This window comes from Miniopterus schreibersii (genome assembly GCF_964146895.1).
Source record: "Miniopterus schreibersii genome assembly, chromosome: 17".
Taxonomy (NCBI): domain Eukaryota; kingdom Metazoa; phylum Chordata; class Mammalia; order Chiroptera; family Miniopteridae; genus Miniopterus; species Miniopterus schreibersii.
The window spans coordinates 32,848,554-32,865,093 of record NC_138117.1 but is presented as its reverse complement, the minus strand read 5'-3'; the positions used below and the strand labels follow the sequence as shown (position 1 = coordinate 32,865,093).

General features: G+C 52.2%; 1 protein-coding gene across 1 annotated transcript; it reads right to left on the bottom strand.

Annotated features, from left to right (window-relative positions):
- Nucleotides 1–1,132: 1,132 nt before the first annotated feature.
- FAM83A (family with sequence similarity 83 member A) lies at nt 1,133–15,968 on the bottom strand (the record flags this gene model as incomplete). Its single annotated transcript, XM_081116767.1, has 4 exons — nt 1,133–1,667; nt 7,792–7,916; nt 9,518–9,685; nt 15,492–15,968. 4 exons carry the CDS (start codon nt 15,966–15,968, stop codon nt 1,133–1,135), a joined length of 1,305 nt encoding a protein of 434 aa, XP_080972893.1.
- Between the last annotated feature and the right edge of the window lie 572 nt (nt 15,969–16,540).

The window sequence follows — 16,540 nt, the reverse complement described above, 5'->3', positions numbered from 1 at the left end:
TGGCTCTAGCCTGAGCGGAAGTACAGACGGACTGGGGAGGATCAGAAACTTGGAAAAGGACTTGCTTTGGCCTTCAGCCACCCCCTCGCCAGATGTGTAAACCCTCCTAGTCTCCTGGTGGAAATGCTGCCTTGGGAATCCAGTCCCACCAAGGAATGGCCCAGCCTCCTGTCAGTGGGTCCTAAGGTGGTATCTGTCAGGCGAAGCTGGATCATGGTGCAGTAACAAACAACCCAGTCTCAGTGGCTTAAACTACAAAGGTTAATTTCTTGCCTGAGCCAGCACTGCGAGGGAGTGGGGTAGGAGTGGGAGGGCCTGCTCGCCAGTCTCTTGGGAACCTGGCTGGCGGAGGGGCCTCACCTTGAGATGTGCTCCTACCAGGCCAACTGCACCGGCTCTTGAAGCTTCAGCCTGGAAGGGATTCTCAGCACCGAGCCGCTAAGCTGCCTTGTCTAACTCTACCCCCTGGACTCCTCGGCTTGCCCATCTCTGGTGGCTACCATCTCCACTGGCCCCACACAGCTTACCATGGCAATTCTGGGGCCTCATCCCTAACTCATCGGCCCAAGGGATTCCCAGTATTATGTCTTTCTGGGAGCAGGAGCTGTCCCACCCTTCCCAGAAATATCCAGAATGTTCCATACCTTTTTCTAGATTTCTCTCTCCCGAATCTCTGGGGAGTGGACTGTTCCTGCAAACCGGGAAACAGGAGTACCTTGGTCACACTCACCTCTGCTTCTCAGTGCCTCAGTTTACCCATATGTAAAACATGGGCTGTATCTGCCCCTCCTTACCCTCGAGGTTCACAGGATGGCAATGTTAAAGCACTGGCTGCTCTTTGGAAGAAAAGGGCTCTACTTACACCACTCTGTCCTCTAGTTCCCCACCTCCCACCACCCTGGAATCTTCTGGAAGGTGTTGCATAGGCCAAACTAGAGAGGGGAACCCAGGGACTGGTGGGGGTTGGCAAGTGAATGGTCTCAGGCCTGGGAACATTCAAACACAGGCTACAATGCTGTCCAAGTGCCTTTAGTTGAAAGGGACACAGGGTCAAAGCTGCTAGTTGTTGAGGTGGGGTCCTTGGGCCAGAAGATCCAGGAATCCTGGGGGGACACCCGGGGGAGGGGACCCTTCAGAAATGAGGAGAGGCCTGTAGAAACGGCCTCCAGATATGAGCCACCCTGGGCACCAGGCCCAGCTGCTCCAGCTGCAGCCGCATGGGCCTGTAGGCGGTGAGTTTGCTGTAGAGAGCGGGAGGGCTGTCGTGGGGCCTCGGGGAGAAATAGGCTTGTGGGGTCAGGGCCCCCCAAAGACCATGGTAGGGCTGAAACCTGGGAGGCGGAGGTGGGTTTGGGGCGAGGGGGCTGCTTGGCCCTGAGGACTTGGGCCGACTCTGGTTCTGAGGGTTGCTTCCCGTCGATGGGCTGCTGAAGGGGCTGGAGGACACTTGGTCACTGGCAGAGCAGCTACTGCCACTGAGGCAGCCGGGCGGGGGGCCGCGTCCTGCTCTGGGCTGGGGGGGTGCGACCAGCCTGGGGGACTTCAGGCCCATCACGGGCTTGGAGGAGGCGTAGAGGTGGCGGAACTCCTCGTCAAACAGCTCCACCGCCTGGCCCGTGAACTTGGAGAGGATGTTCCGGTGGACGTGGCCGCAGAGCCAGGTGAAGCTGGTGGAGAGAGAGAGGGTGGGAATGGGGGGCACAGCTGGGCCCCTGGGGCCTTCCTCGGGGAGAGGCGGGTAACCGCAGGCCTGGTAGGAAGGCGACTCCCATGCCCGCTGCCCCTCTGCGCTGCTGCATTTCATCCTGGCAGAAGCTCTGGAGGGAGAGGGCGGTGACCCCCTTTCACAAATGGAAAACTGAAGCTCCCAGTCCAGCAAATGTCTGCTGCTGAGGAGGCTGCCAGAGTGACCTTCTGGCCTCAGGTCCGGGTTCCCTCCTGGGTCCCTGCGCAGGCACAGAGGCGCCCAGCGCCAGCTGAGTCCCCGAGCCCGGCTCTGAGCTCTCCTGAGTCATCCAGGCTCCACCCGTGGAGTGTGGGGACACCCGCCCCTCCTAAGCACAGCGGGGGGAGGCAGCTGCTCCCTGAAGGCAGGGCTGTGCTTTCATGAAACTAAGGGCCGCTCCCTCGCAGGCGTGTGGACCCAGAGGGGTGGCAGGGGAGGCAGAACCCTGGGCTCTTCGGGGGACGCAAAGAGAGCGCAGGGCGAGCCCACGGCAACCGGGCGAGTGCGGGTGGCTGAAAAGTTACCGGGGCACCTTTGCGAGAGGACACCCTCCAGCAGAGAGAGGCCTTGTCCCCTCCATCCATTTACAGGTTTTAAGAGAAAACAAAATGCTCAAGGCATTTATGTATTCCTTTTTATGTATTCCATTTCTGATGGAAAGCTCCTCTCACCACCGCCCGCCCCACCCCCAAAACACACTCCTGAAAATGTCTGGTGATAGCACAGAAGACCCACCAAGGACATCAGGTTAGAGAGTCCTGCGCCCCTAATCATGTGAATCCAGGCATGGGGAGAGATGGGCACAGGATGGTCAGAGGACAGGTCATCCGGAGGGACAGTGTCACGGCTGAACAGAAACAGCCCTCACCAAGGGTCTTAGCTTCCAGCCCCCACCAGGGTCTCAGCCTCCAGCCCCCAGCCCACTTGCCTTGCCAACAAAAGACAAGGCCCAGCCTGCAGGGTCCCTGCTCTGGGAGGCAGGGCGGGGCCCACAGGAGGCTGGGGCAATCCTGGGAAGAACAATGGGGCTTTGTTTAAGCCGCTTGCCTCCCAGGAGCCGCCCACACAGCCCCAGATTGATGAGCAGCTGTTGCTGAGTTTAGGGCCAGCCAGGTGACAGGGAAGGTGGCAAAGACAGGGACAGTGGGACTCCTGGCTACACTAAGAAATCAAACACCCAGTGTGTTTGGAATCAGGCCGTATTAGGTAAAAACTATATGCTTTGCTCAACAAAACAGGTCCAAAGGTGCCCTGATAACTTTTCAGGTCCCCCTGCACCCAGCGCCCCGTGTGGCCTCGCATACCTGCACATCCCTGTAGCATCGGGGCGCCCATGCACCTCCAGGGGTTCCCTCCACTTACCCTGCATGTCCAGGCATCCTGTGCTCTAGCTTTCACTCTCTCTCTTTTTTAATCACCACCCATGATATGAAACACGTTTTATTTTTATTGGTTTTTGGCCCTTAAGTACATAGAACTGACTTAATCATAATCTTTGGCTCAAGACCACTTTCATCATTGGTCTCTTCATGGTCCATTACAATGCATGTAGACATTTACTTCATTATTTTAAATAATGTAACAAGCACCTATGAACCCACCACCTAAAATAAAAGCTAGCATGTTAACGATAACTGCATCTAATCATATGGTCCCTCCTGTAACCCATTTTCCCACCTCAAACTAGAAGAAATCATCACCTCAAATCCTGGGTCATAGTTCCCATACTTCCTTTTTTTCGATAATTAAAAGTCTGGTTTTCTGGAAGGTAAATATTTCTACTTTAGTTATTTTTGACATAATCTTTTGGCATTTTTCACTGAATATTGTATTGCTCAGACTTATCCATGTTGTCTCTTATTGCGGCAATAATTCATTTTTGACTGCTGTATAATATTCCACTGGTGGCTGGATTATGGTTTATTCATCTACTCTCCCACAGTTTTTCTGTTGTGAGCAGTGCTTCTATGAACGTTCTTATGTTTGTCTTTTGTATTGTGAGCCAGTTTTCCTTGGAAATACACCTTGGAGTGCAATTACTGGGTTATAAACTAGGTGAACATTCATTCAGCTTTAGGAGAAAATGTTAACACTTTCCAAAGTCCCTGTACCGATTTGCAGTTCCATCAGCAATGCATTAAAAGATCCTGCAAATCCAATATTTGGTATTGTCTTATTTTTTTGCTAGTTGAAAAGACATAAAATGGTAACTCATTCTAGCCTTGATTTGCATTTTCCTGATCCCTACTGATACTGAACATCTCTTCCCATATTTTCACACTTGTGTCTCCTGGTGAAATGCCTGCTCACATTCTTTATGTTGTGCTGTTGTGATCACAGGAGTTCTTTGCTATTCTTAACACTAACCCTGCCAGGGCATCATGAAAACCTGCTCCCAGTTTATAATCTGACTTTTCACTTTCTTTAAGAAGTCTTTCCATGAACCAGGGCTCTTCATTGCAATATAAGCAGATTTAGCAATCTTTTACAGCCAATGAGTTTTTGTGTTCTGTTTAACAAAGATGGGTGTCTGTGTTAAGACACCTAATCCTTACCCCAAGTTAAAAAAATCATCTATATTTTCTACTAAGAGTTTTAAAATTTGTTTCTGACATTTAAGTCTTTTTAATCTATTGGGGTTGATTTTTTTGTATATGTGTGAAATAGAAATAAAATTTTCCATATGGAGAATTATTTTTTCCAGTTTCTTCTTTCCCCACTGCGCTGACGTGCCCTGTCGAGTGTGCGGTGGGTCTGTGACTGGGCTTTTCTAACTTGTTCCCTTTGCCAATTTGTCTGTCTCTCCTCCACTGTCTTAATTACTACATCTCCATGGCAAGTCCCAATCTCAGGACAAGTCCTGCCTGTTTATTTTGGCTACTGTTGGAGAAATCATTTTACATTGTGACCTACTCACATACACAAATACATACATAATCACAGAGTAATTTCCAGAACCTCCCTTACCTCCAAGTGCTCTGGATATTTTTATTCTATTCTATTTCATTAAAAAAATAAAACCAAAAAAGCTGGGCAGCATCCATTAAGTTGATTCCATACCCTATGTGACACACAGTTTGAAAAACTTTGTTTCTCTAGCCACACTGGATGGCTGGGTCCTAACATGGAATTTCATTCATTTATTCATTCACATATAATGTGCAGACACTGAATTAACTGCACTTCTTGCCAGGAATGCAATAAAGAAGAAAATAGACCCAGTCCAGGCCCTGACATCATGTCGTTTACAATGTTGGCTAAACAAGTCCACAGAGAAGTTCTCTAGGGAATGATCTAGAAGCTGCCACCTGCAAGATAAGTTAGCAAGATAAAGACAACTGGAACGAGCTCTCCAGTGGAAGAATGAACAGCAAGTGCAAAGGCCCTGAGGCATGAAAGAGCATGAGAGGCCTGGGAGGAGGCCAGGGTGGCTACAGCACAGTGGAGAGGGAAGAGGAATCCTGTCGAGACCGAGGCCATGGCAGAAATGTGGATTCTTTCTAGGAGCAGTGACAAGCACGGAAGGATCTTAAGGATGACTCAATCTGGTTTGTGTTTAAGAATCTTTCCGTTTCTGGTAGAGAAAGCCCAGAAGTGGTAGCGCCGGTCAGGGTAGGAGGAGAGTCAGGGGCCTGTTAGGAGGCCATGCTGGTGTCAGCCTGTTCCTCCTGCCTCATTTGGCCCCTCACCCCATCCCAATATTTCTCATCCCCCAAGGCCCACTCCAACCTCCTGGACCTGCCAGCAGAAGGGGAGTCCTCGTGGCTGACCCCAGAGCGCCTTCTTAGCTCATGCTAATCTTAGAGCGCACATCACCCAACTCTGTGGCCCTTTACCCATGTTTTCCCACGAGAGAGGAGCGTTCTGGGTCCCCAGCACCTGGCAGCAGTGCTGTGCTGGGGTGAGACCCTTAACAAGAAGTTAATGTTGAAATGCACCCCCTCCCCCACAAAGAGGCGGACAGAGCTCTTCAGTTTGGTAGAACTATATACAACCAGAGAGAGACGCCAAAATATTGGAAGCTCAGAGATAGGCGGACTGAAAAAATGGGGTGAAGGCTTTCCTGATTTGCTGTTTGTTTGTTTGTTTTGTTGTTTTACTGGCAACAACTCTAAGGGCCCCAGGGAAGAGGATCCTGATAGGCCGACAGACAGATTATCTTTGACTATTCAGGGCAAAAACATTCTCATTGCCCTGCCCTTTTTCCAGGAGCTGGATTTGCCAGGGCTCTCAGGGATGGCCCTGCGTCCGATCAAGCCCACTGCCGCCCTCTTCCAGGCCCCTCGAGGGTCAGATGACAAGCCCCGCTTGGCCCCAGTAGGCCCCGGCGAGCTGGAGATGCTGGTCAAGGGAGCTGGGGACTGTGGGCGCATTGCCCACCCTCTCTGTTCCTCAGGGCCCCGTCTCTCAATTAGAGTAATGCCCCCCTCAAGGCTGTGGGGGAATTAAAGCCTTAATCCTCACAGGGCCCGACGCACCTGGCGGGGCCTGGGCCTGGCACGAAGCCTGCCAAGGTTAACCGAGCTTCCTGCCGGTGCCAAGGGCAGGGCCACCCTGGTGACGAGCTCTGTAAGGACCAATGCCAATGAAAACTTAAGAGGCTTAATTCTCCCCGCTGAAAGTAAGATTCCCCCCTCTTCCTTTTCTTCTTCGGAATTTCTTTCTCTGTCCTTTGTAACTGTGTAGAAATCTTTTTAATGGCTAAAGAAGCCTCTTGCCAAGCTCACAGCTGGTTGCTAGGGGTTGAGAGGGCGGATGGGGAGTGACTGCCTAAAGGCGAAGGGATGTGGACATGCCATCCCCAAATATGTATGTCACTCTGACATAAGAGATAGCTTAAGCTGAGGGAATTTGAGAAATAGCTGGAAACTGAATTTAAGTCATCTGACTTCTAGGCTGGGAGGCTGGGCGGCTGCCACGTCTAGTCTCTTAGGTCCAGTGGGTTTGGGAGATGCTCTGAGGGGAGGGGAGAAGCGGCCGGGAAGCTGGTGGTTGGGGGCCCAAAGGGTGATGCTTGTCATTTATCTAGGACACCGACAGTTCAGCAAGCCCTGGCAATTCTGAGGTGAGAGGGAGGCTGTCTTGGTGCCCTCCAGTCTTCTCGGGGACCACACATCCCCTCCCCCAGCCAACGTGACATCCTCCAGCCTGTCTGGCAGCTCCTCAGGACCAGCTTCTTCTCAGCCCTCACCCATTCAGATCTTGCCTATTCCATGTCCCCTTCCCTCCTGGCCTTGCCAGGGTACTGGCTGGCTAAGCAATCATTTATTGAGCACCTACTATGTGCAACGAGCTATACCACATGTTTTACAAACTTTTCCTCACCCAAGGATATTTTTTTCCACTGATTTTTAGAGCGGAACAGAGGAAGAGAGAGAGAAACATCGACATGAGAGAGATACATCGATTGGTTGCCTCCCACATGAGCCCGGGCTGGGGCTGGGGCTGTGGATTGCACCTGCAACCGAGGTTCATGCTCTTGACCAAGAATAGAACCTGGGACCCTTTGGTCCACAGGCTGACGTTCTAACCACTGAGCAAACCGGCCTAGTCATGTTTTGCAAACTTTATCTGCAAGGGAAGATACTGTTATCCCCCATTTTACAGATGAGGAAAATGATGCTATAAAGAATTGAATTGCATACTCTAAGTGGGTGAATTATCTGGTATGTGAATTATAGCTCAATAAATTTGTTAATTAAAACAAACAATTCGAATATAAATGTGGAACACCCACACCCACACTTACCCACACCCATACCCATACCCACACATACACCCGAAACAAATTGCATGGCTTTATAATCACATCTGAGAGAGATGAGGAGGGAATAAGAGGATCTATGTCCTATTGCAATATCAAGGGAAACTGAGGCACCAGAAAGTGCTTCTCTACTCCAAAGTCCTCCCAGGAAGGGCCCATTTCCCCTGCTTTTGCCCAGGCCTGTCCTCCCTCCTGGGAGTTGCTGGTGGGGGCAGGGGTGTGCCTGAGAGTCTGGGGCTGGCCTGCACCACACTCAGCCTTGGTCTCCACGAAGCCTCGACAGGTGAAACCCAGCGCTCACCTGTACGATCCAGAAAGGACGTATCTCCAGTCTGAGATGATGAACTTCTCCTGGATTTGGCCGGCGAACTTCCTGCCTGATTTGGCGCAGTACACCTCTGCTTCCACGCTCCGGATGGAAATGTTCTGTTGGAAGGAAAGTCGAGGTGTCGCTCGCCAATTACATATTTATAGATACACATTAGTCTAGGACAAAGTCTGGAAGGATGCTCACCAACACGTAAACAGGGCTTATCTCTAGTTGGTGAGATGTGGGCCATTTTTATTTTTTCCTTTGCTGAATTTTCTAAATTTCCTTCATTGCCCTGACATTACTTAAATAATGGAGTGGGGGGAAGAGAAAGGAGGAGACGGTAGAACTTTTGAAAAACAGAAAATAGAAGACAAGGGCCCACGGAGCCCTCAGTCTTGGCTCTTATGGACCATGGAGGTCCGGCAGGCCCAGCTTTGCCTTGTAAGTGACTTTAGTGACATGAATCCCTGACCCCAAGCTAGTCAGAGGGAAGGCTCAGTGCAGCCAGAGGAGGCAGCTTTGTGGAGATCTCAATGGACCCTCAATTGTTTTGTCTAAAAAGGTGTATCCATGACCCAAATCATGGTCTTGTGTGTCCCCTTCTCCCCAGCAGCACCTGCTGCCCCAGCCCTCATGGAGCCCTCGGGAGGCTGGAGGAATGACAGGCAGGCTAAGATGGGGCTCTCAGAGGAAGGCGGGGCGCTGCCGAGCCCCCGAGTGCCTGCCGGGTGCTGCGTGGGCTCTGGGAAGGGCAGCTCCTCCAGCCTCCCCATGAGCTCTGAGATTGCGGGAGGAGGGCCACATCCTTCTGTCCCTTGGTGGGCAGAGGACTATTGGGTGTGGCTGGTCTGAGTCACGAAAGCAAGGCTGGTGCTGACTCTCCTGTTTCGATGGCCTCGTGCTGAGCAGGTGGGATCCAGGTAACATCAAGCAGACCCGGTAACCAGAGGACCTGGGGCCCGTGACACCAGGAGGTCCCTGAACTCAGCTGCTCTGATCCATGTGGAGGGGACAGGAAGGGGGAAGGGAGGAGGGCGGGTCTGCAGGAGGCCGACCTGCCTGGGCTAGAGGGGGGTCACCAAGGGAACCCCCTGCAGCTGCTCAGCCCGGCCTGCTCACTAAAGCTATGGGTGCTTTGACATTTGACCTTGAATTAGCCACCCCAAATTTAACGCTGAGGGAACCCTTATCTCTGGGTTTCTTTTCTCGTTGCTAGAAGAAGTAAGTGGGGACTGGTTAAGTCCAAGGGGCTGAGCTTCCTGTTGGGGCCACAGCGTCCTGAGCAGGAATCGCAGGTGCTGGAGGTTGCCCTGCGCGGCGAGGCGTCCCGGGGCTCCCTCAGCTGAGCGCAGGAAAGGCGGAGGCGCAGGGGGCTGATGCCCACCAGCTGCCCCCGCCCGGTACTTCCCAGCCCCGGGCAGCTAGGTGAGGTCAAAGGGCTGTGAGTGGACGTGATAAAAATCTCCTCCAGGTCGTGTTTTCATCCCACGGGACCCTCTTGCCTCCTTCCTCCCAACACTGAAATCTTGGAGGCCACATATTCCTCATGCAGCTCCAAGATGAGGGAGGGCCGTCGGGCCTTCACTTTGAGCAGGAAATAAACCTTATTATGTGAGGTCATTGACATGGGGAGGGGGAAGGTGTTTACCACCACGGAATAACCTATCTTGCTCTAATACAAAGTCCCTTTTGGGCTCTCATCAGGGGCGCCTACCTTGAGGTGACTGTCAGAGATGGGTACTTTGTCACACATCTCCTGGAAGAGCTTCACACCTCCCTGGTCCAGGAGCACACAGACGAGCACCCCACGCTTGTTGGCCGCTTCTAGGATGTCACAGAAGATCTCCACGTCTGTGAACACGTCCATCAGGATGGCCAGAACCTGGGCCAGGGGAAGGGGGTCAAAATCCAGAAGGGTCAGGTCCAGCACTAACTCATTTCAGCCAAACTGCCTGGGAGAACTGGTCCCCCTGGCGCTGTGTTAGAGGGGAAGGGAGGTGTGGGACAGGGCAGGACTCTAGGAGGGGAAGAGCTGGAGGGGGGGCTCCTGCCTCTGTCCTCACCCTGTCCTCGGACCCCAGCACTTCTGGCCTCTAAGCCCCCTGCTGGGGTGGGGGTGCAGAGCTGGAGAGAAAAGCAAAAAGAGAGGGGAAGAGAAGAGGGGGAAGTGACCAGGCAGGTTCAGAGGAGAGGGCCAGATTTAAGGTCATGGATTCTCAGCCATCTGGAGCTCAAAAGGGCCTGTGGCCACTAGTTTCCAATATTTTTAAGCCATGGAATCCTCGCCTCAAACGTAATCCATGTAGAGACCCCATGTAGGAACTAGATCAGACCGAGGTGAGCCTGTGGATGAAGAGCGTCGTGCTCAGCCAGCAGTTCCTGCATCTTCCATCTCAACCGAAACTCGGGGAGTGGGGAGCCCTAGATACCCAGCAGGGGCAGAGGCGTGTGTTCCTGCCTGCCCAGCGTGCATTCCTCTCCTTCCAACAACAGCACCCCAATCTCACTTTAAGAAATCACCCCTTCGCTACCATATGATTTCATCTGTATGTAGAACCAAAAAACCAAAATAAACTTACAAACAAAATTGAAACAGACTCATAGACACAGGGAACAAGTTGATGGCTGCTGGAGGGGAGGGGGTTGGGGGACTGAGTGAAAAACGTGAAGGAACTGCGAAGAACATACAAATTGGCAGCTGCAAAACGGTCTTGGGGATGACAAGTACAGCGTAGGAAATATAGCCAGTAATATTGTAATAACTATGTGGGGTCATGTGGGTGCTGAAAATATCAGAGGGGGGTAACACTGCGAAGTGTATAATTGTCTAACTACTATGCTGTACTCCTGAAACTAATACAAAATAATATTGAATGTAAACTATAATTGGAAAAAAAAAGAAAAAAAATTACCTTTTCTCCACAATCAATGTGGTTTGGGTGAGGCCTGGGGAGGGCACATCACCAAGGCCAAGCCAATGAGAGCACCACGTCGCCCGCTGCCACAGAGACTGGCTCGGGAGCCGTCCCATGGTCCAAAGTATTCTAGCGAGAGTCAGCTCAGGACTTCGGCTGGGACTCTTGGGGAAGGAGGCATGCTTTCTACGGGGTTGCTTAGCTAGCAGACTATAAACTACAGCTGCTGGCCGCCATCTCACTGCCACGTGGGGACAGCCTGACTGAAAAGGAAGCCAGCCCCGGGGAAGGAAGGGCCCCGAGCTAGGGACTGATGGCCAGCATCGTCTGAACATCTGGTTTCAGTCATGCCTGAAGCCAATCCTACCCTTGACTTTTCCACTGTGGATGTCAATGCATATTCCTCTTCTTAAGCTTATTCGGGGTTACTTTCTGCGATATTGTAATTTAGAATAATAAATGTATATTAACTTTGAAAACCCTTGGAGTTTCCTAAGTGGGCTCTTCCTCCATGTGGGGACACAGCGAGAGGACGCTGTCGATGAGCCAGGAAATGGGCTCTCACCGCCCGAGACCTTGGTCTTGGACTTCCAGCCTCCAGAGCTTCTTGATGTGCTGTCTGGACAGGGGAGGGAACTGCTGACAAATTGCTCACCCTGGGCTGGATGGCAGGAAAGGTGTTCTAGCAGGGAGACCCACAATCCTTGAGAACAATGCCCTGTTGTGGCACAGTTAAGTGTCTGCACACATTTAAGTTTATGGGTCCTTTCTTTTGAAAGATAAATGCCTCTTCATCCAAGTTACCCACAAAAGAGATACTTCTCTCTCCCCAGGATGTCAGTAAACCCTCCCAGTTGTGTGTCCGTGAGTCCCTTGTTTTCCTGAGACAGGGCTGATGAGCTCCTTTCAGGGGATGGCACAGTTTCTGCTCAGGGGTCCTTGCTCTGACCCTCTCTTGACCCTAGACCCCCTCCCTCGCCCCTGCCTACCTCCCTCAGACCTGCTGGCAATGACCCAGTGACCTGTATGTGTGTGTGGCATGGGGGGTTCAGCCCATCCAGGGCAGGGTCTCAACCTGAGAAGACAGCCCTTGATAACTGGGGTGGTCGCGGAGGTGCGGAGCTTCTTCCATGTGGCTCCTCTGCAAACCCCCTCTACACCCATCCAACTTCCCGGAAAGCTGATTAGATTTTTTTCTTTCTACAATGAATCTGTATTTCTTGCCCAGAGAAAGGGAGAGGCAGAGGGAGAGGGGGTTGAGTGACCAGAGAGGGGTGAGTGAGGAGAGGGGGCTTGCCTGCTAAAGTTCTCCAGCTTTCTGATCTCAGGACCCCTTTACACTCTTAAAAATTATTGAGGACTCCAAAGAGCTCTGGTTTATGTGGATTATAGCTATTGATACTTGTCATATTAGAAACTAAAACTGAGGAAATTTTTAAATGTTTATTTTTTATTTTGAAATAACTAATATTAGTTACTTAAACCAATATTAAGCCCATTACATGATAATATAAATAACCATTTTAATGAAAAATAACTATATCTTCCAAAACAACAACAACAGAATGCAATGAGCAGAATTTTGTAAATCTCAGTGGTGTCTGGCTGGTTTAACAGAAGACAGCTGGCTTTCGTATCTGCTTCTGCAGAATCTGTTGTGATATGTTGTTTGGGTGGAAGAATATGAAGATAAATTGGCCTCACACAGATAAGTGGTTAAAAAGGGAAGGACCTTACAGATCTGCTTGGCCACATTTGGAGGATGCATTAATCATGTTTTTGTTTTTCGTGTTTTATGATCCTTGGACATCCCAGAGCTAGCTGATTCCTAGAGATAGCAAACACCAGGCCTCTGAGCATATCTATGATATGCAAACCAAGCAATCCAGAGCCAATACACCAACCACCCCCTTATTTTAATTTATTTTTTAAAAAATTTATTTTATTGTGGAGAGTATTACTGACAGATCTCTGAGGGAAGACAGGAAGGAGGGCAGGAAGAGATTAACCACCCCCTTATTTAACTCACACAACAAGCCGATAGTCCACCTGCCCCTAATCACCCAGGGCCAGGTCCCAGCCAACTAGGGACCATCTAGAGCCCAGGGCCTGCCAAAATGATTCAAACTAGCCAGTCTTAAACTGTTTACTGTGCCCTGCCATGCCTTTCTTGCAAAACCACAATAAAGGCTTGTGTCCATGCTTTCCCCTTGCGCCCTGCCTCCCGAGCACCCTGGTACGGCCCGTGGGGCCCTGCATGGCGCACTGCGCCTCCTGCTTCCAGGGAACTGTGCGCACAAACTTTCCCCATGTCTGCGTGGAGGCACACGTAAGAACAAAGAACTACTGTCACTCTTTGGCCCAGAGTATAAGGCAGAGCCGCTCTTAGGCCCGCTAGCTCCCGACCCTTGTCTCCACCCTCATCGTTCCTTGTGGTCCCACGTCAACAAGCTCTGTTCCACCAGGTGGATGACGGTGTCTCCCCATCTCCCGACCTTCAAGCCCTCTCATATCAGGCCTTTGTGTCTGACACTCCCTAGCCCGGGAATTCCTTTCCCTTCCCTCTCTGCCTGGCAAACTCTTACTCAGCCTTTGCGACCCAACTCAGAGCCACCTCTTCGTGAAGCCTGCCTTAGTCACCTTCCCGTCTACTTCCAGGCACAGAGGGTTGCTCAAGCTCAGGGCTGCCACCCACCAATGTATGCCCCCTTCTTCTCTCCTCTCCTCCCTCCTGGGGCTGCTGGCAGGAAGCTCCCAAAAGGGAAGGAGGCTTCTTTCTCTGCTCCGCCACCCTGGCATGGCTGACAGAAGTTCAGGCACCATGACTGGCACATGGCCAGGAGTCCTCAATGTCCTAGATCGTGGGCTGTAAGTGGCTGCCTGCTGTCAGCTGCAGCTCCTTCTATGCCAGGTGCACAAAGTGATGAGCACAGGGCTGTAGGTGCCCACTCTGCCCTCCCAAAGCTGAAGAGAGCCGAGAATGGACTCCAAAGGAAGAAATTTGTCATCTCTGAAGATTCTCCCTCTGTCTGTCTCTCATCACTTAAGTTTAAAATTTTGGTTACATTTAAAAGAACTCAAAAAAGAACAAGCTGATATTTAAGCTTGTTTTTTTTTGTTGGGGTCCCAAGTTTAATACTGTGTGAAATCAGGAGGCTCCAGAAAAAGCCCCCGGGGGTGGGGAGGTTGTGTGGGAAAGGGGAGGGAGGGAGAGGAGTTCTGGAAAATTTAAATTGAAGGTAACAATGGGTGGAGCACCGGCTTTTCATGTCACTGAGCTGCTTCAGAGCAGTATCTCATGTTTCCGTGATAGGGCCGCAATAGGAATTGGCAGATGGTCCCAGGCAGGCAGGCAGGAGTGTGGGCCCTTCCTGGGACTGGCTACATGACCTGGGGCAAGTCCCTTAGCCTCCCAGGCCTCAGAGTCCACGCTGGACTAAGGTCCCTTCCAGCTCCAACAGCCTGTTTCTAAGTGTGCTAGCTCTGGTCTCGCTGTGCACGAAGTTCAGTGCTCTGCCACTGTTGTTGGGGAAATTCTTAACTGAAGCTGCTACTCACAGGGTGAGTGACACTCCCTGGAAAGAAGGCATGTTAGGGCTTGTGAAACATAATTTCCTGGCTGAGTCCCTCTCCTTCCCCCTATTCCTCACCCAGCAACGCTTTCTTTCCAGCCTCTGTGGCCCTGAGGCCTGCTGATGTCCTTTCTCTCATCAACAGAACACGTTATGAATTTAAGACAACACAGAGGATTTCACCTAAAAGTAAGAATTTTCAGCTCCTCTTAACACATAGGAAGACCTGGCTCTGTTGGTGCTGAGTTGTGGCCACCTACCTCTTTGCCACAGGCCCCACCCCTCCCTCTTGTCTCAGGCCCCTATGAACTTCACCCATTCTGTTGCTCGTTAGGCCTTTGCAGGCAGAGTTTGATAGCCCGCACACACACATGCACACACTCACGCACACACTCACACACAAAGGCTTACGAATGGGCTGCTCCCACAGAAATGCCGGGGGGGCTGATCCCCAGCTACAATTTGTCATTGAATGTAGGCTGTGATCCCTTCTTAGAGCCTTCAATGGCTCCCAAAGGCCCACAGTGGGAAGAGCAAACTCCTTATCATGGCTCACAACCTCTCCAGATCCTGTCCTACCTCCTGCCACTCAATACTGAGTGACATGCAGACTCTCAAGCCCATCACACTCTGTGTTCAGGCCTTCACATATGCAGATCCATCTGCCAGGGACCCCCTCACCTTCCTTGCTCTGTGCCCGACTAACTCTTACTCCTTCCCAGACCCGAAGTCTATTTCAGGAAGGCTTTCTGAATTCCCAGCTAGGCCAGGTACCTCCCCTCTGTGCTTCCACATGAAAGGGTCACTCCACTGGGGCACATACTTGTCCCTCATCTCTCTGCCTTTGCTTAGGCCTGTCTGTGCCCAAGTGACCATTTAGCACCTGAATCCATTGGTGGTCAGGCAGAAAAGGGACCAGGTTAGATTTGAAGTATAGAAAAAGTGTCTACAGTAGCATGGAGCCTGGGAGGTTGGGATCGAGATGGAAGCCGAGGGCCAGGCAGGAAACTATTGTAGGAGTTCAGTGTGGGGGGACCCAGGCTGTGACAGATGGATTCAGGGAGCCTGTGGTCCCAGGTAAGGCAGAGAGTGACATCCCTGACTGCATCCCTTAGAGCAGGACTCACCCCCTCTCCCTCCTCCACCAGCCCCCATTCCTCCCTGCCCGTGGCCAAGGGGACACCGGCTCGCCCATCGCTACCTGGCTGGTGCGGGTGATGCAGCGGCGGATGAGGTCTCTGATGTTGTGTTTGTCCGTCTGGAAGTACACGGTGGCGCTGGACTTTTCCTTCAGGTAGGGCTTCTCGGCCGAGGCCCAGGTGTGCAGCAGCGTGGGCTCGCTGTCCTCTGAGGCCACAGGGTAGTAGGTACCTGACTGCAGGGAGCAGGAGTCGAGTCCTTTGGCTCCTACCTCGGTGCCCCCTGGGGTCTCTGGAGTACAGGGGGGCTCCTTGGCCTGGGCCTGGATATAGTGGGCCTCTGCCGAGGACAAGAAATCCACCTCACCTTCCTGGCTGAGGACCTGCCAGTAGGCCTCGGGCCCGCCATCCAGGAGGGCATCTGTGGCCAGCCGGGCGCTCTCATTGTCGCTGAAGTCAGTCCTGCCCAGCCGGACCCACTGGCTCTTGACATCTTCCAGGCGTTTCCGGATCTTGCCCATTGGCCTTGACCGGTTCATGCTGCCCTGGCCCGGAGTCCTGGCGAGGAGGCCGGCACTCCAGCTGTTCTTGATGTCAGGAGCAAGCAGGCCACACCACCGAGGAGGGGTGGAGCTCCTGGCTGTCCTGGAAGCACCCAGCTCCAGGACCTGTGCACACCCAGCGCCCAGGACCTCCTGCCACCCCTCACACCCGCTCCACGGAAGTGATTTCCCGCTGTTCTGAGCAATGCTTCACGGATTCTCCAACCGCAGCCAGGGCTTGGCTTATCTCTCAGTGACACCTGCCCTGCCTGCGGGCCAGGGGCGCTGGCTCACTCACGTCTTGGCACACTCAGCCCTGGGAGAGTTCCCCTCCTCCCAGTGGCAGAGGGAGGCCAATGTGAGCCGGTTTCCCACTTGCTTGTTGCACAACTCTCCCAGACACCCTCGGGTCCTTGTTACAAAGCAGGAAGCCTCTCCCAGCACCATCACCTCTGCGCTGGGTCCCCTACTGTGCTCCTCAGTTCAAACCCCCACTGCTTCAAAGACCAGAATTTCCCTGAGGGGACAAGCTGCCCCTGAGACCTGCCTTCTGACCTGTGTGAGCAGGG